The 19160-nt window shown below is 42.5% G+C and overlaps 1 protein-coding gene across 1 annotated transcript in view; it reads left to right on the top strand.

Annotated features, from left to right (window-relative positions):
• LOC118114263 (A disintegrin and metalloproteinase with thrombospondin motifs 16) overlaps positions 1 to 19160 on the top strand; it is a 59700-nt gene that overhangs the window by 36169 nt on the left and 4371 nt on the right. The window contains exons 12-19 of the mRNA XM_035164613.2: positions 1363 to 1511; positions 3380 to 3552; positions 3692 to 3822; positions 4175 to 4298; positions 5054 to 5298; positions 5781 to 5916; positions 7637 to 7763; positions 18384 to 18588. Of these exons, the coding sequence (XP_035020504.2) occupies positions 1363 to 1511; positions 3380 to 3552; positions 3692 to 3822; positions 4175 to 4298; positions 5054 to 5298; positions 5781 to 5916; positions 7637 to 7763; positions 18384 to 18588 (1290 nt within the window). The remainder of the gene's footprint in view (positions 1 to 1362; positions 1512 to 3379; positions 3553 to 3691; positions 3823 to 4174; positions 4299 to 5053; positions 5299 to 5780; positions 5917 to 7636; positions 7764 to 18383; positions 18589 to 19160) is intronic.

The following is a 19160-nucleotide window of genomic DNA, read 5'->3' as shown; positions in this document are numbered from 1 at the left end:
TTGTTTGTTTGTGTGTACGTGCGTGTGTGTGTGCACACACTGTGTGTATGTGTGTGTTTTCACTATGTATGTGTTCACGTGTGTGTGTGTGCGTTCTTAGTGTGTATGTTTGTGTGTGGCAAATTCAGTATATTGTGACTGATGTCATCTTGACATGTACAAATCCAGTTCAGTGCTGTGCCAGGAAACAGCTTGTGACATAATGTTGCTTTAAGAGACTTAAGATTCTGCGAAGCCTTCTCCCGTTACATTAACAGATCTGGAGCGAAGCACGGCTCATTTTGCAACACGTGATTGGCTGGTTGGTTAATGACTCTCTTTTTAAATACATACAGTGAATAACTCAGTAGTAAGAGCAGCCCCATCGATTCATGCAGCGCTCTGCAGACAATCCTTTCTCACATAACTTTCCGCACATACTGTAGTTTGATATTCCTCACGCTGCCTTGCCTGGTTACCTCATAGATCACATTTGGCAGCTTTTGTGAGTGGAAAGCCGTTCCGTCTGGGTGGCCCCCCTGCATATTCCCCAAAAAGTCTGCTGCAACCAGATTGGGAGGGAAATTCTCCTTGTCAAATTGGAAGAACACGGGAAAAATATCAGAAAATGCCGTCAAAATCTGCCTGACCTGATACACTTCTTACAGAAAGTACGTAGAAACCACATATAAATACTAATAAACAAGACAGAACGAGGCAGATACCCCACCCTCGTCATTGATTTGCACTGGAAAGAAGAGAAATTATCTCACTCCCTTGGCAGATATTTATTGTTTTGCTTCAGAACTCAAATTGTTTAAAAGGATGTTTTTCAGCAGTGAAGAAACTCTGCTGCGTTGATTTGTGCGTTGCTGGCAACACGTGTTTCGACCTGTTTCATGTTTTTGTAAATGTTTTCACTTGGACTGATTTTAACGAGTTGATAAATGGAGGCATAAGGCCACATGAAATGCAAATTTGACAGCACAAAACAGATCTAGATGTATTATTTTAGGGCGAATATCCTTGACACGTTTTTTTTTCCACATTCGCATTTCAGTTGTGTTTGGCACAAGCTCTGTTAATTCTAGCCGATGACAGCTCAAGGTAGAGACGGTCCAAAAAGCAGCACAACTGGCGTTTCACTGAGGGACTATGAGTATGTAACCAGCACGACTGTGACCTCCCTGACAGCAGTTAAACCTGAACACTGCGTCTTATAGGCCTCTGCTGGGGTTTGACAAACGGTCATCGTAAAGAAGATAAAGGGCAGGGTCTGCTGAAATATAGTCTGTGTGTTATAGAGACTTTTAAACACTTTGCCTCCTTTCTTCTGCCTCCTTCTCTCCCGCTCATAATTCCTCTCTCTCCCTCTTTCCGCAGTGGTGCCGCAGGGGCCAGTGTGTCAAACAGGGTGACGAGGGCCCGAGGCCTCAGCATGGGCAGTGGTCGGAGTGGTCTTCCTGGTCGGCCTGCTCGCGAAGCTGCGAGAGCGGGGTCACCTATCGAGAGAGGCAGTGCAATAACCCAAGGTAGAGAAATAAAAAAAAACTAAAAATACAGTACCTAGGAGGAATGACGCTCAGAGCGGGGATACCTCCACCAAGGCCCAACAGTCCCCTTAAATTCAATCAGGCTGCACCAAATAACACACACTCATAGATATTAGTCCCTAAAATGTACCGGATTTGTTTCATCAAGATCCATGAATTATTCCCTGGGAAATCAGTGGAAATGTTGAAAAATGCTTGCAGTGTTAAAGAAGGTCATAAAACGTTTCTGGATCCGCCCCCTGATATGGCCTCTGAACCAACATTTAATGACCACTTCCCTGACACATACCACATCCTTCCACCAAGTCACATGTTGATATGTCCAGTAGTTTGTAGGTAATCTTGCATTAAAACAGGCTCAGGTGAAAAAAACAACCAAGTAACAAACAAGTACAGCAGTGCGTGTTAGCAAAGATGAGAACTGCACATGAATGTAGATGCCGCCAACTAATGTGCAGTTTGACATTTTGGGAAACTCTGCTTCCATAAGATGACTCACTCCATTGTTAAAAAATGATCAGTACAGTATGTCCAGGGTTTCAACCACATTCACTTTCAGTGGTGGCCGGCCGCTTCAGGATCCGGGCAGAAGCACCTTGTACCGACCATTTTAAGGCCTAAACTGAATGAATATCAAATCAAATGCAAACTGATAAAACACATATAACTTTATACAAAGAGGGATTGTGGTTTGTGATTGATTGACTCATGGCCAAGAGTGCATTACTACATGTTATTAGAAGATCCATCACACGGGTCTGTCACCTCATCACTTATCAACTCACTTAGTCCCATACTCATCAGTCACTCCGGATTATTTGCGCTGCCAGTGTCAGTCAGGGGTTCTTATATCCCAAATGCCGGGGCCCTCCTCTTCATCATGCCATGCCAAGATCCTGACAAGTGTTGGGCTAAATTAAACAGAGAGAGCAAGAGATGAGGGAGGAAGGATGGTGGTGGAGGGGAGAGGAAGACAAAGGACAAGCAAGGGGAGAGAGGGGCAGGGGAGAGGGGGGGGGATAAAGGGGTAGAAGAGATGACAGAGAAGGGATTAAAAAAGAGGGAGATGAAATGTGGAGATGTAAAGGGGCAGAATCTGAGAGAGGGAGAGATAAGTGACAATGTGATTGGAGGGCTTATAGACGGTGTAATTGTCCCGTTGGAAGGCATTTTATGGAACATAGCCTGGGGTTGTACACCTGTGATTGAATGAGCCTTTAAAGACACACACACACTCACACTCACACACACACACACCCAGCCACATACAGAGGGAAGGATAGTCACACAATGAAATTCAGTGTTATTACCTGCACCAAGGAGGTTTTCATTGGCAGTTGTTTGTTTGTTTGTTCATTTGTTTTTTTTGTTTGTTAGCATGATTAGCCAAAAGCCACAGGACAGATTACCACAAAACTTAGTGGAAGGATTTGATATGGGTCATCAAATGTTGGTGTGAATCTGGATCAGGGGGATGATCCAGGTGACTCTCTTAAACATTGTGAAATAGGTTGTATCTCAACTTTTTTGTCGATTTCTCAGAGAATAATTCATGGATCTCGATTTAAAGAAAAATTACAGGACGGACATCTGTGAGACTGTCTCACAGTCTGAGACTCCAAATGAAAATCCATATCCCAGTGAATTTAATGGTTTCTGGTTTCATAAGGGAATTATTGGGCCTTGGCAGAGGTATTTGCTCTGTATTTTGGATTATAACACAGTTTAATTTGCTGTCTCTGTTGATCACAAACCCATGGCAATAAATAGTTACATTATAAAGAAAAGGATTCAAAGGAAAACCTACATTTTCATGACACATATGTCATGCTTATTCCTCTCCGCAGGCCTGCGTATGGAGGAAAGTTCTGTGAGGGCTCGTCCAGGTCGTACAAACTGTGTAACACTGAGGACTGTCCCCCCAACGCCATTGGCTACAGAGCGCAACAGTGTGCCGAGTACAACAGCAAACAGTTCCGAGGGTGGTACTACACATGGAGACCATACACCAGAGTGGACGGTGAGACAAGCACCAAATTCATTTTCAAAATTAGTTAGGGAAAAAAATGAAGTGGAGTTTTTCCAGTTCGTGATGTCACGCCACTAAACATTTTTGCTTGTTCCCTCTGGCCTCCTGTGGTTGTTTTCTTGTCTTCCAGATCAAGATGTGTGCAAGCTCTACTGCTTCGCTGAGGGTTATGATTTCTTCTTTGCCTTGGCCAGTAAAGTTAAGGATGGGACCCTCTGCTCACAGGACAGCACAAACGTCTGTATTGATGGACTGTGTGAGGTAATTCTTCACGAGCAGCCGAGCAGCGAGACAGTGACACGGTTGTGTGGAAGCACGAGAGAGAAAGCACGCAGAGTCCGTGCTGGGTGTTTTTTTTGTGAAGATGATATCATGTGTGAGATCTCTGAAATTGCGCTATAAATTTTTGGGGAGAATGGCTTTAGCAACCGAGGACATCAATAGACACCCTTGTTGTGCAGTTTCTCGACGACTTCAAACGCAGTGAAACACAAAAGCTGACCTTTCATTGCAAGAGGGATAAACGATGTTGGCAATTCGACTGTTGTGATTTATTACACTGTATGATGTTAAGTTGCATTTTAATAAGCAGTGATGTTTTCTTCTCCATCAGAGGGTTGGCTGTGACCGTGTGTTGGGCTCCACAGCTGTGCCTGATGCTTGTGGGGTCTGTAAAGGAGACAACTCCACCTGTAAGATCTATAAAGGACAGTACACCAAGCAGCACTACACTAACCGTAAGTCATGGTACTTAAACTGAGAGGTTCATTGGATTCGTTGATGTGGTTTGAGATATTTTACAAAGTGCTGTGCTCATTTCCTCGCTTTTATGATTTTATAGCAAATACACAAGACTATTTTGCAGAAACCCCCCGATGGGTCACGCCAAGAATATTTTGAGGATTACTTTTGCATTCCCTCACGATATGTTTTGCATTATCTCGCAATACTTTTGCGTTATCCCTCCATTCTTTTGTTCTTCATACCAATCAACCAAGCCCGACCCGAACCCCAGCCCAAGCACGATGTAGCTAATGTCGGCTGTACTAAGTTTGTGTTACTCCATCCCTGACACACATGGTTATTACTTGTATTCCCAGGTTACAGACAAATGCAGTTTAAAAAATCTGCCTAGTCAACGTGAATGACCTGAACGCAAATATAATTTCAAATTTTTCGTCCAAAGCCCGCCTCCTTCCCAACAGGCCCTGTTTGGGTATCCACACTCTTATATGTAGCCCATTTCGTTTCAACCCCGCAGCATTGATCAGCTTACTGAATTTGACTTTGAACATGAAGTATGCTGATATAGTACTACTGATGAACGGAAAACCATTGCTCGATAAGACAAAACATAAAACGAGGGAATGCAAACGTAATCCTCCAAAACATTCTCGCTGTGACCCTTTGTGAGCCCTGTGTTATTTAGTGTAGTTTAGTGTCATCTTTTTTCAGTGTCTGGTGCCAAACTTAATATTTTGTCCTTTGTCAGAGTACTATGGGGTGGTAACCATCCCAGCAGGGGCTCGTAGTATCCGTGTGGTGGAGCTGAATACGTCCAGCTCATACCTGGCTGTCAGGGACACCCAGAGACGCTACTTCCTGAACGGACACTGGACGGTGGACTGGCCGGGCCGACATCCCATTGCTGGAGCTATTTTTGAATACAAGAGACCCTATAACAGACCCGAGAGCCTCTTTTCAACTGGCCCCACCAATGAAACACTGATCATAGAGGTAAGGGGTCAGTCAACGCGTACGTAAATTAATACTTTGACCAATGTTATATTACTTATTTATGTGTTTGTGCCAATTGGTTGTTTTTAATGCACTGTAAGACCTTTCATCCTTGACCCTTGACCCTGTGACTTTCTTATTTCTTTACTTGGTCACTTTTAATATTTGTATCTTTTAATACGAATAATAGTATTCGTTACACTTAAATGAAAAAAAAAATAAAAGTCATACATTTGCAAAACTAAAGTCAAATGAATGTGGAGGATCTTGCTAAATGAAAGCTTAATAATAAAATACATCATAATTTGGCTAATCGGCAACACATTATTATAAGTATCAGGACTTTGAGGAGAGTCTATTAGATCATCATGAATCATGATTTTGACCACAGAGGGGAGTCAGACTCTTTGTAATCATGGGTTCTCCTTGCTGCTTCATAAAAAATAAAAAAAAGTTCATTCTCATCATCTTCTTCTCTGTAGGTATTGTTGCAGGGCTGGAACCCAGGTGTACGCTGGGAATACACTCTGAAGAAAGCTGATGAGAAAAAGAATCACATCAAACACAATTACACATGGGCCATCATACGCTCCCAGTGCTCAGCGACTTGTGCTGGAGGTATGTACAAACATTTCACAGCCTTATCATATTACACTTGTGCTGGAAATGAAATCAAAATGTCTTTTTCTAAACTTCAGTGACAGATGGATTCAAAGTTAAGTTTAGTACTTTTCATCCGGCCTGTCATGTCTGATTTAGTGCAGTGACATGTTACTTTTTATTGCTTTTTTGTGCCTAGATTTTAAAGTGTCTTGCTTTGATGAAAAAATGGCAGATCACCTATTTTCAATCTGGGCCAACCCCCGCAGATTAAGAGGACAGTTTGTAGATCAATGGACCCTCTCATCTATAATAAGGCTTTTTAGCTGCAGGTTAAATGAAGAGAGAAGCATTCCCATCATTAGTGAGGGGACATTAGCAGCTCGTCTTTCGGACTGGTGGGACCTCTTCTACTGGAGACCTGCTATTACATGCACACACACACACACACACACACACATCCGTTAAAGCAAGCAAGTACACGCATGCATGGCCAGTGTCCTTTGTCCCACCAGAGGCCTAGTATTAAACAAGCACACACACATAGACACACACACACACGTGCAGAGACTGGCATTGTGATTTGAGGGCAGAGGTTAGGAGATGAAGGTGTATATGTGTGCCTGTGTATGTTTTAGCGCGTGTGTGTGTGTGTGTGTGTGTGTGTGTGTGTGTGTGTGTGTGTGTGTGTGTGTGTGTGCGTGCACTTGCTTGGCTTCATGAGTGTGAACAAAGCCCCCAGTGTAAAGTTCCTGTTGATTGACCCTCCAGGTTAAAGTTCCCCACCCTGGTCTACGGCGGTCCACCCTAACCACCTCCACCTCTTTGTGTCCTGATTGTAGGCCTTGATGGGTCGGGGGTCACTTGCTCTATTAAAGAGTGTGACTGACTTAACTGACCTGCATTGGTTGGGATGTGCAGATTGACTGTGCCTCAGGCCAAAATACCAACCAGGATATCTGTGAACCTGGGATTCAAGTTTCACATGAATCAAAAAACACTGTCAGATCAGAGTTTGTGCCAGAATTCACAAACATACTAGTGGGAGCATAGAATCATCGTTGCTTGCCTCTGAGAAAGTAAATGATAATGTCTTTGATTAAGAAAGTTAAATTAAATCAAATAAGTGTTTTTCACGGCTTAAAGGGACAGACATTTTTGGACATCACATGAACAGTGGGAAGTGTCAGGAGCCGATCTGGGATTTTTTGATAGTAGGGGGCAAGTCAAGTATATATCCATCACAGTAAATTGTCTGTATTCATATAGTATTTATAGAGAATTTATATTCCTCATGTAGTGAGGTCACTCCTTGGTTTTCATTGTTTCTGCAGCTTTGAGCAAAGACGTGTCATTGAATCCATTCTGCAACTTGTTCCTTGTTAAAGCACTACATGAAATTCAAACAAGTTTGGAAAATAATAACTTTTATTTTATTGCATTTTCAACTGGCTCACACAGAAGAGATAATACATAAGTCAATTACTGACAAACTGTTTTGTGAAGCTGCTGCTTCCAAGCTCAAGAATAACCCTTCAAGCTCAGTATATAACACAATAATCTATACTGCTCTTGATAACTATTTAAGCCATTGCAGTACATATGGCCCTGTAACCTTGTTTTTATGTTATTTTATAATTGCAGAGTATTAGCCAGGAATAGACTGTAACTCAAAATGAAAATTAATTTCTCCTTTTATGACAATGTGCCTTAAATTATTGATGTATAACTTTTACAGGCCAGATGAACACCAGGTCAGCGTGTTACAGAGACCTGAGAGTGCAGGTGAACACGTCCTACTGCAATCCCAGATCAAGACCAGCTACTGGATTGATGCCCTGCAACACCCAACCATGTCCTGCCAGGTCAGACCCCACATCACTGTTGTGCATGCTTGTAATAGCAGTTGTAATGGTTGGTGCTGGGAATGCTCTTGAACTCTGTGTTACTGTAGTCATTTAGTTTGCGAATTACATCATCAGGATATCTGCACTCTGTTTTAACAGACTCTCAATCTGGACATCATTAAAAACTGTTTGAATCGTGCACACTTTTTTCCTCATAATTTCTAATGGATGGAAAAAGACTAAATATTTGGTCCTTCTAGACTTTTAGACTTTGGGGTATGTCAGTTATTCAGTTGATCAATTAACTACTCGGAGGGATAAAGTCTACTGTAAGCTATGTAAGTAGCCAAAAACATTGTTGGCTGTAGTTGCTCACTATTTCGTACGTACATGTTCATGTTGGGAGGAGGCAAATGATCAGGTTCAGGGCCGTCAGCCAAACGAGTTGATGTAGTTACTCAAGCTCATCAATGCCAGTGAAGAACTCGTCTCAACTTTGTCTTCATATCCTTCTCACAGTCTCTTTTCTTACCCTTTCGGGTGTAATTTATTTTTGTCTCCCTGCCTTCTGTCCCTTCCACCTTCCGCTGCGTTCACTCCTTCCTGACTGCCATGTGTTACTGGTCTACACAAACACCTACACGTCTGTGGAGAAGAGCTGTTTATTGGTTGAGTCAACTGTTCCAAGCTTCCCACACTATCTCCTCATTATAAAGTGAATGAAGGGTGTCAGGCAGTGCCGGTTTAACTACGTTCTCCACCCTTTCCCAGCCCCAGTAATGCACCTGTTCTACCATGAGGACATTTTCCTTTTAATGAAAAATACATTTTGGCCAAAACTTGCGTGTGAGACACAGGAAAGACAGGGGAAGTTCCACAGGATAGTCTGTTAATGTCTTCATCCAGTCCAGAGTGATACCTCACTTAACGTCAGGAACCGTTAGCTTCTGTGTTTGTTCAACATAGCAGGCCAGGGCTTGTAAATCTTTTCATATGTAGCATCACTGAGGGACCCAAGCTCATAACAAACTCCACTTCCCTGGCTAAATCAAGACCCACCACGGTCTTTGTAGTTCTAAGTGTATGCGTGTATGTGCATACTCTGCTGTATACAAAATGTACGGCAAGCTTATTTGGTGGGACATGTTGGTTCGTTTCCAAACTCAGGAAATCTCATATAATATTGTCCCACGATGGTGCGCCAGAAACGAGCTCAAGATTTATTTGCATTTGGTAACAAAAGAAGGAAACATTATCGTAGGCTTGAGGTTCATTCTCAGGTTGCTGTGACCAAGAGGGCTTTTCTCGATGTTGTGTAAGGCCACTCCTGTCACTTTGAGTAGCACTGACACATTTTCTGTGATATATGACGACACCAGACGAAGGAAGAGTGGGAGCAAGACCCGCTAATGAATCTGTGGTTTCAGGGTGGGGTTCTGTGGGATCTTGGCTCGGCTCATTTGGTTCGGTCACTGTCTATACCCCTGACACGCAGGGCCAGGGCAGAGGATCAAAGATCAGTCAACACAGTCCAATGCTGCGGACATCATAGGGAGTGGTGAGCTGCACTGACTGTCAGGCTATGTATGAAGAAACGTACAAAAAAACACACACACACATATACACAGGGGAAATGTCCCTCCCCTGTCTCTGCTGCTCTGGACATTGTCACGAAGGGTAAAATTCTGGCCAGACAACAAATCAGTGAAACTTGATAAGATTTTATGAAAGCCAGATATACATAGAGCGCGGAACGATATCTACACAACAGTTCAAAAGACATGAATTGTTGATTAACCATTTTTGGGTGTGTAAGTTTATTACATTGGCCATAGAATGTCTATATACCTGTCAAATCAGTGCAGTGACCAATGGAGACGCTGTGCTTCATTCCTACAACAGCTGCTGGATGAAGTTTTACCTCCCCTGAGTGCATTTTCTCTAAGTGCGGTTGGAGCAATCATTTCTAAGAAAGCATGCAAACAGGATCTCTTGGGCCGACATAACTCTTGCAAGAGAAGGAGGTCACCAGTGCAATAACCTCAAGGGTGCATGCCTCTCTCCTGGTCACCAATTCTAATCAGAGAAGCTAAGTTTCATGTTGTGAAATGGCTTCCTGCAATTTGCTGTAGTCCAAAGTTCCTGTGGAATGCATTGATGGGGACAAACTAACCCCGGTCCCCCTTCAGTTACTTTTGCAACACCTGTCCAGCTTTGTGTTCTGGCACAGCCCATGTACACAGTTTACAATGATAAATTTGCCAGATTTCTCAGTCAAAAATCGTAATCATTTCTGAACAGGGGAATATTGATTTCAGACAGAAGTAGACGAGAGTGAGCTTCCTGTTTCTAGCAACTGACTGCTACTGGGAGATTTTATCAGATGTAGCTAGCTAGCTACTTGAGCTAATCCTATAGGTTACAAATAAAAATGGTATTACCCCAATGAGTCCTTATGTCTGGCATTGGAGACAACACTTTCTTACGTTCTTGCAACAACGCCATGCTCACAGCTTCATAGTGTAAATCCAAAGCTTGACACGACTGTTGTGCCTAGAAATAGTTGTTAAGCTACGAGTGGACAATCAATGGGTTGGACGTTAGGCAAACAAGTCACTTATTCTACACTTAGTTTGGAATAGTAAAATAAATCACTCCACTGATCATTTTTTATCACATCCTCTCTGCTTTTGTACTTTATTGGCTGCTACTGTCAGCCAAGCAGAGAACAGTGCTGGGCATCCGTACAGCTGTCCTTATTGTTGACATTTTCATAGGGATGATTGACCGCAACTACAAACCAAATGGAGACAATCTTAGTGGCATTGTAACATGTAAAAATGATGATGATGATGATGACCATGATGTATATCTCTCACAGAAAAACAAGAGAATTCATCTCGAGGCCTTTGACAGCTGCTGTTGAGGCGTCGGTTCCTCTGTGCCTCTACTCACAGTTTTCCCATGAACGCTCTTAGTAATGGTCTGAAATATCAGCCAAATTCTCGCTAATAAAGTGGACATCGCTGACAAGTTGGTTTTTGAGCAGAGAAGAAGTTTGCTGAGACACTGACCTCATCTTGGTCAGTGTTGCATGTGTTGAATGTGACTGTGTCCCCTGTGTGTAAAGCTTTTTTACTATGTTGTGGCCGAGCCAAGCCACTTAAAATGCTTTATGAACTCTTGTTATTTGCTATTAGAAGGGCCACGGCAGACACAGGCACAATACGACCCTTTTGTATCTTCGGGCCGAAAATTGTTGGACACTTTCTACAGAATGAAAATATTTTTAAACACCTGGGTTTTAAAACAATGTGCAGTTATTTTTAATGTGTAGAAATAAAAGATATAGAGCGGAACAGGGGAATAAAACAGACAGACTAATAGAAAGCAAAGAAATGTGATCTGTGGTTTGCTGAGGTATGACAAATATGAGATTTGAGAATATGACTTTTTGTCTGTGCATATATGTATCTGTATATGTAATGTAACATGCACAGAATACACACAGTCATGATGTATGATGCTTGTGTTGCTGGCATCATGTTGCCAAGTGCAGACACATGCACACACACACACACACAAAGAAGACAGGGGACGAGGTGGTGTCTTGTTACTCCATAACTCACTCCCACCTAACAAATTGAGTGTCCCTACTGCACCTCACCCTGAGATCAGTGCAGTCAAAACTCCAAAACCGCAACAATCTAATGATGCAGACATTAAAGTCACATTCAAACCTCTCACTCCATCGCTCTTTTTCTCAGTGCTTATGAAGTCATCCCTCTACTAATATTCCATTGCATTCCATTTGTGGTTTCCCAACACCTGCTGCACACAAAAAAACAAAACTTTCTCTGGGATACGGTATCTACAGGGCACCAATATTATGTAATCAGCACTGAAATCATGGAATCCCAGTAACATTACCGTTTATCTCGTGTTTTATAGAAACCAACAGCTGCTCAAGAGGGGATTTTTCCCCGAGAAGTGTCAGTGCATGAATATTTCCCACTTGCTCCATTTGTTTTTGTCTCCATTTTGGAACAGGTATCCTAGGAAAATTCTGCACGGTGACCACAGAGCTGTCTCATATTCACCGACATGAAATGGTGATGGTGTTGACACAAACCATATATATATAAAAAGGTTGCCTGAAAAGGGGGCCGCGTCCTCCAGGGCTTTGTTAGCCCAGACCTTTTGAATAATAATGACATGATTGTGGTTCGTTGTGTCATCCTGTGCAGTCATTTATCATTTATTATGTTGTCATTTCTGCTTTGTTTTCACTGTCACTTTGAGGAGAAGCTGGTACTGTGAGCCCAGCGCTCCGTTGCCAGCATTACAAATGATTTCCACCCATGCTAATAAGTTCTGAGGCTTTTTGGATAAAGGAGTCCACAAGCTACTGCTGCGCTCCACCTACATTATTCACTGTATGGGCTTGTATTAGGGTAATTACTGTTTCTTATGATTTTACACAGACATTTTAGTTGCTTCTTAATGTAGAATTAAAGCAAAGTAAAGAAAGCATTTTAAATAATAGGAAGCTTCATTTCTTACAGGAAATGAAAAAAGGACTTTACAATAATACGATTACTTAAAGTAAACTAGTGCAGTGTCCATTCTAAACCTGCCTGTTTGGAATGGGCTGTTTTCTTGGCCTGTGGTGATGCTGGTTGCAGCTTCCTTTCTGAAACTGTAAAAGTGGCCTACAGTAATTGAGCCACAGCAAGTAAAGAACAGCTGCTAGAATCAGTCCACAGAACCCTGAAGCTGCACCACCGCTGCTGCACAAACAGCTGTTCACCTGTTTATTCAAAGTTAAGTTAAGCTCGACTCAGTACAAAGAACCCCATCCTGGAGAATCAGTTGTTGTTGCCATTGTCGTGAACGTGCCATTTAGGAAGTGCTGTTGTTTTGATCAGCCACTGCTGCTACAGAGCACTGATTGTCTATTTATTCAAAGTTTATTTATATTAAACGTATCACATGTCAGAATCGTACCAAATCTGAAACGGCACTTCCCTGAGCCATTAGCACTTGCTGATAAGATGGTTCTTGAGATATGCGAGCTACCGACAGACAGACAGAGATTTCTGTAATTATTATTTTTAGATATATATTTTGTACTCACTCAGCAGAAACCAATGAGAAGGAAATGTTCTTGATTAGAAAGCAACTTGGCTGTTTTGTGGCCGTTTTCCCCAGTGTTCCCGTTGGATAAATATGTAATCAATCTACTCATCGGGGGGGTCATGACAATTTTTCAGCTTCCAATGGGCTCATGACAGAAACCTCTTGGTTACAGTACATTAAGTGTAATCATTGCGACTCCCTGCAAGAATTTAGTACAGCACTGGTAGAAATTCATATCAAAAACGTCATATAGAGCTATAATAACTCCTTTAACATATACTTAAAATGTCAGATTTGCATCGAAACAAGACTCGTTGAATGGTCTCAACAATGTCTGTCAAGTATTCCTTCAAAGAAATCAGATAACACATGTTCATATGATTGCTATAGAATGTGAACCATAGTGTATTATGTTTCTTTGCCACGCTTACAGTGGAAAATTAAATTATGGTCCTATAAATGTATCCCGGAGAAAGGAATGTATACATTTCAGGAGGCAGGACTGTATATCAAGGTGGAAATCGGGGGAAATTGTTGCTCACAGTGTTTGTCTACTTATGCCAACAAGCCAAACAAGTCAAGCTTTATCTCGACATTTACACTGTGTGATCACACTGTCATTATCTGGTAGCCAGAGACAGTGAGTGTTTCATTTACATTCAGTCAACACTTAACTGCTTACTCATCTCTCGGGATGCAGCAGATGCTTCAGTGTCAACGCACACACACACTTTGAAACACACCAGCGTTGCAGCCATTCTTGAAAGGACCAGACCATGTCCCCTCTCTTTGCTCTCTGTGTGTTAGCCATAAGTCTCACTGTCTAGTTTCTGTCTCCGTCTCACACGCTCAGGCATAGGTGAAGCCTTTGAGGTCAGTTGTGAGACGCCTGTGTCTTTGCACACGCACGACACACACACACACACACACACACACACACACACACACACACACACACACACACACACACACACAAACAGAGCACAGAGAAACAGCATGGCTTTAGGTTGCCAGACCTCCACTACAGTGTCCATTACCATGGCTGGCTTCAGGCTCAGCTGTAAACATAACCCTAATGGCCTTTGATGTGACGTCTTTTTTTTCCTTCCTGTGACCTGTCCAGCCCTGTCCCGCCACACACGCACGCACACACACACACACACACACACACACACACACACACACACACACACACACACACACACACACACACACACACACACACACACACACTCTTTTACCATCAAGCAGCTAGCCAAGGATAGCTGTCATTCAATCTAAGCTGCTCTCTGGTTGCAGGGCTTCCAATCTCTCAGCAGGGATTTATTAGGCTGTGGCTTTATGACAAACACACACACACTCTCTTGGCTGCGTGTCTGTCTGTCTGTCTGACTGTCTGCATCTTTTAAAAGTCATTTATAAATATGTTCAAATGTTCACAGTCTCCTTCTTTCATGTACACAAACCCTCCTCCCTGCTCTCCCATGGTTATCTTAGATGCCGACTGACTCTCCTCTCTGATATTTCTCCCTGCTTTGCTTTCTCTTCTCTCTGATGTCTTCTCTCTCACACTCCGCCATTACGAAGTTCTACACGTTGCTCTTATCAGCAGTTACTCACTAATGGATTTGTGTGTTTACACTGAGTTGAGGAAGGAGTGATAATAGTGGCTGTAAAGTAATCCCGCTATTGTTTACACTCATCTCCTGGGCCTTCCTCCTTCATTATCTACAGCTGGTGCTGCTTAAGTGTGTCTGTGTGCACGTGCTTGTGTGTGTCTGCGTGTGTGTGTGTATTCTAGGACTCCCCAATGTTGTGGGGACCTAAAACTGTTTGTACAGGTATATTATGGGGACATAGCTCATTACATTTTAAGGTGAAGATAAGTTTTAAGGTTAAGTAAAGTTAAGGTTAAGTTTAGACTAAAGTTAGGTTAAGGGTTAGGGTGAGGCAAGTAGTGGCAGTGGGAAAGGTTAGTGAAAGATCTCCAGGAAATAAATGCTTTGTCTTTTGTCAATGTTATGTCCTCTGAAGTGATAGTGAGCTCATCTAAAGACAGTTAGAGGAGCCTTTCATCAACTATCTTCTCTCTGAACGGACTCAAGAGCCATCAACCTTACTAACTGCCTAAATGATCAGACTACAAGTTGAAACACACAGCAGAGTTCTCATGTTGCAGCAGAAAAGTTATATGGTAACAAGCCTAGATAATCTTTTTTCCGATTGGTTACAATCTTAAGCTCAAGGCTGCATTTTCATGCTTACACAGTCTGATTGCAGTTATTTGCAGGAATGAATCAAATTTCATATTAAAGGTTCATCGCATAACTGTTCTGTTTCTTGATTTAAAACAACCAGAGCTTGTCTCGGTTGCAACGTTGTAAACTGCAGATCCTATTTTGGCTGAGCTAGAGTGAAACATATTGTATTACATGTGCATAGTATACATGTGTTTACTCTTTTCATCAAGCATCCGGCCGGGTTTTTTCAAAGCGCAACGCTTTCTTACAATGTGCATAAACTGTGAGCTGAGACCAAACATGTGCTGCACCGACCAAAACATGCACCGTAGCCTAGACTGTCTGTCTGTGGTCATCAGTGCATCTTCTGCAGGTCAAACTATTCTGAGGCCCTGCAGTTATTTCATTTTGCTGCGTCTGCACCCACCGACTTGGACTGAACTGGCGTTACATCATGGAAAAAGGTTTCCGATGCCCACTCGCATTTGGAGCATGATATCATTCGGTCTCGCTGAGTGGATGCACACCAATATAAGCAGAGAAACACCCTCACACACGTGAAAGTGCAAACACACACGGCCATAAACATCGGTCAGAGGTTATTTAATGCCCCTGGTGAGCCATCCAGACAGTGTCGTTTAGATCCCAGGGGCTCTCTGACTCTCTGTCCACAGGATATCTGATCCCGTGTGCTTCTGTCCAAAGGGTCTGATGCTTACTCATCCACCAACAACACTTTCTGACTGCAGCCAAGGCACTGATCACACGCTGGTCTATACTTTGATGTGGCGTTAATCAGTCTGTTATGCCAATGACCATTTCGGTGAGGTCATTAAAGCGATAAATCCGTGGTACAAGTTAATGCGTTTCAGTATTAATTAAAGCTCTATCGTGTCACCTCTATCGTTTACCATGTTACAAACTTTAGCCCAGTGTAGGTCAGATGACTATATTAGAATTTCGGTGCGAAAACTGATATGTGGTGTAACACGGCCAGAATAACATCTCATAAATGATGCTAGTATGATATCACACTGCAAGTCGGTAAATGTTCTGGCATAATCAACCAATGATATCAGCTAACGAATATAGGCTTTTATATAACGATATAGAAATCCCTTTGAATTTAGGTGCTGAAATATTTTGGGGTGAAATACAAATATATAAGATAAGGCTGGAGATATGGCCCAAAATTATATCAAATGTTTCTACCAGTCTGTAATTTATCCCGAGCCCAAATATAAGAGATATTGATTTGACTCTGGAGATACATTATGCTCATGTGCAGGATCATTATTTTAATTTGAGTTATTATTTGAAAAGGTTTACATGCTTTAATGTTCAGAAAACGCATCACTTTCCTCAAACTGTCAATCGCTGCATCTCCTCTTTTCAGCCTCTGTCTGAAACGCTTTGTTGTAGCTCCTGTCTCTTTAAGGCCCTCCTCCAAATAAAGCCCAGTCTGCTCTGATTGGCCAGCTGGCCCACTCTGTTGTGATTGGTAAACCGCTTCCACGTCTGGCAAATGTCAGCCTTCTTACTTTACCTGGCTTTGATTGGGGACGTGACCGACTAGCAGCTAGGTGTGCTTCTATCTTCTGGATTTCTCAAGAGGAGTTTGAGGAGCTTCAGGAGCAGTGTTTTCTGGGAGGAAGAGGGGTTCTCATTTCCACAGACTTTGGGCTTTTTAACTTTGCAGAAGTTTTACATCCACAAAAAAACTATATAACACACAAAAAAGCATCATATGTCTCGTTTTAAGCCAACAATATAAGAGTAAGTGTCCATATATGTCTTAGCTAGAAATTGCTTTACTGTATGATACATACAAAGGGATGATGTCTGTGAGGGTTTTGCTCGTGTTTCTGTGCAGAATAAATGTAATGTAAACAAATTAGATAAGTCACATGTTGATTATTAGGTTAAAATTTTAAAGCAAGGAACTCTTTTCATCTCGACATCCCTCTAATCTTCCCTTCGTGATGCGACAGTGTAAATCTTCCTCCTGACAAACCATAAGCCATAGATGAAACCAGATGGAGCTTCTCCATCCATATTTATTTAGATTCAATTGGCTCGTATACAGATATAGTCTTCTTGTCCTCCTTATACAACATTCCAAGCAAGTGATGCACCGCATTACTGCAAATAAAGTTTAGACTGTTCATGTATACAACTTGTGTGCTGACAGCAACGTGTTGGGGACTGGGTGGATACACTGGGGCGGAGTTGAGGGAGAGGATGACAGTGAGCGTGATGAAGGATTGATGTTGGGCTGCCGGCACCTTGAGTTTGGGGTCGCTTGGCAAAGATGCCTTGAAGCTTTGAGAAAGAGAGAAGGGAAAAGAGATTCTGGGATTAAGCGGTTTAAGACATAAAGTCCGCCGGCTGCAGTGTTGAAACAAAATGCACTAAAAATAACGTAAACTCTAACACTTGTTAGGATCAGAGGATTAAGATGCATTAGAAGGAAAGACGCTTAGTATACATCTTGAACCATGTTTTTGTAGTTGCCAAAACATTAAAGGGATAGTCCACCGAACAATTTTAATGCACTCATTACCTACACACCACTAGGCCGATGGAGGGGAAGGTGATGTGTTTGAGTCCACAAAACACTTAAGGTTTCTCAGGGGTAAACCAGCAGCCAAATCCAATACAATTGAATTAACTGGTGACTCCTTCTTCAAACAGATTTGACTCAAAACGGCGTCATTTGCACCGTGTTTTAGGCCTAAAGGCTGGTTAATAACCTAAAAAACATGTTTTTTCTTAATTCTCATAATGTGACTTTTTCTCTGATTAAATTACGACTTATTCTCATAATATTATGACTTTATACTCATTAAATTAAGACTTTGGTATTGTTATACTATGGAAATGGGTTTAAAACTGCGCAGTAGGATTTAGATTATAGTTTGGTGTTCCGGGTCTTGTGACTCCATGTGTCCGCCATGAACAATCGCCTAAAGCCTGCAACACACTGTGTCTGATATATGAAGACTGATGTTTAGAATATTACTTCTAATAAACATAATAAGCTATTGTTAGATAAACTCTATGGTCTGGGATTTATATTATTGAAACATCTACACAGAATTCCCTGCAGAGAATACAGAAGAGCCAACACAGGGAGTCCTCTGCAGCTGTCATCACTATACACTTATCATGTCAATGGTAAATTCCCGCAGGCCTGCCTGAATAAGTGTTTGAGGAGCCGTGCACTTTGACTCAGCAGCCTTGTGTTGTGTCGTCCCAGCTGGTCTGTAGGAGATTGGGGGGTGTGCAGCCAGAGCTGTAGCGGAGGAGAGCAGATTCGGCAGGTCCAGTGCATCCAGAGGACCAGCCAGGCCGAAACAGCCGCCCTGGCTGACTCTGAGTGCGCCCAGCCCTCCCCCGCTAGGAGGCAAGCCTGCAACGCGCATAGCTGTCCGCCAGTTTGGACCACGGGGCCATGGTCACAGGTAAGCATGTGTGAAAGTGATCAGCCACATATCACACTGACGTATGACAGACATACCGCTGTAGTAGCACAAAACGTTTATCCGCAGGATGATTAAAAAAAACCAGTTCAAAGCTTCAAACTAGCTCCATACAATGTGTTGCTAAGTGAGCCGTCGCCTTAATGGCTTCACCATATTTTACGACGGTGATCTCACTGAAACCTCTCATGTTTTGTTCTCAGCCCAAATTCCTGTGCATTATGTCTAGTGACTCGTTTCGCTGTTAAACTCCCATTTTACCCCAGAAGGTCCCTAACTACCTGCCACAAACGGTGTCCAGTGTGCTTCCTCTGTGGTAATTTGCGGCACAGTGCAGAGCGCAGTGCGTCACAGCCCCCTGTTTCTTGGATGATGTGAAACACGCTCAAGAGTTTTGATTTAGGCTGTGCCATTAGATGTGTGCACAGGATCAGAATGGATATTGGGGGACTTGTTGGCCCGTGTCAAAGGAATTACTAAGGAAGTAAGGCACAATAAGTCACTGTGTGGAGAATGTGAGTATATGGGCGAGTGTGCACGGTTGGCTTGTTCAC

The sequence above is a fragment of the Hippoglossus stenolepis genome, chromosome 8 (genome assembly GCF_022539355.2).
Source record: "Hippoglossus stenolepis isolate QCI-W04-F060 chromosome 8, HSTE1.2, whole genome shotgun sequence".
Classification (NCBI taxonomy): domain Eukaryota; kingdom Metazoa; phylum Chordata; class Actinopteri; order Pleuronectiformes; family Pleuronectidae; genus Hippoglossus; species Hippoglossus stenolepis.
This window is presented reverse-complemented; position numbering and strand designations above follow the sequence as displayed.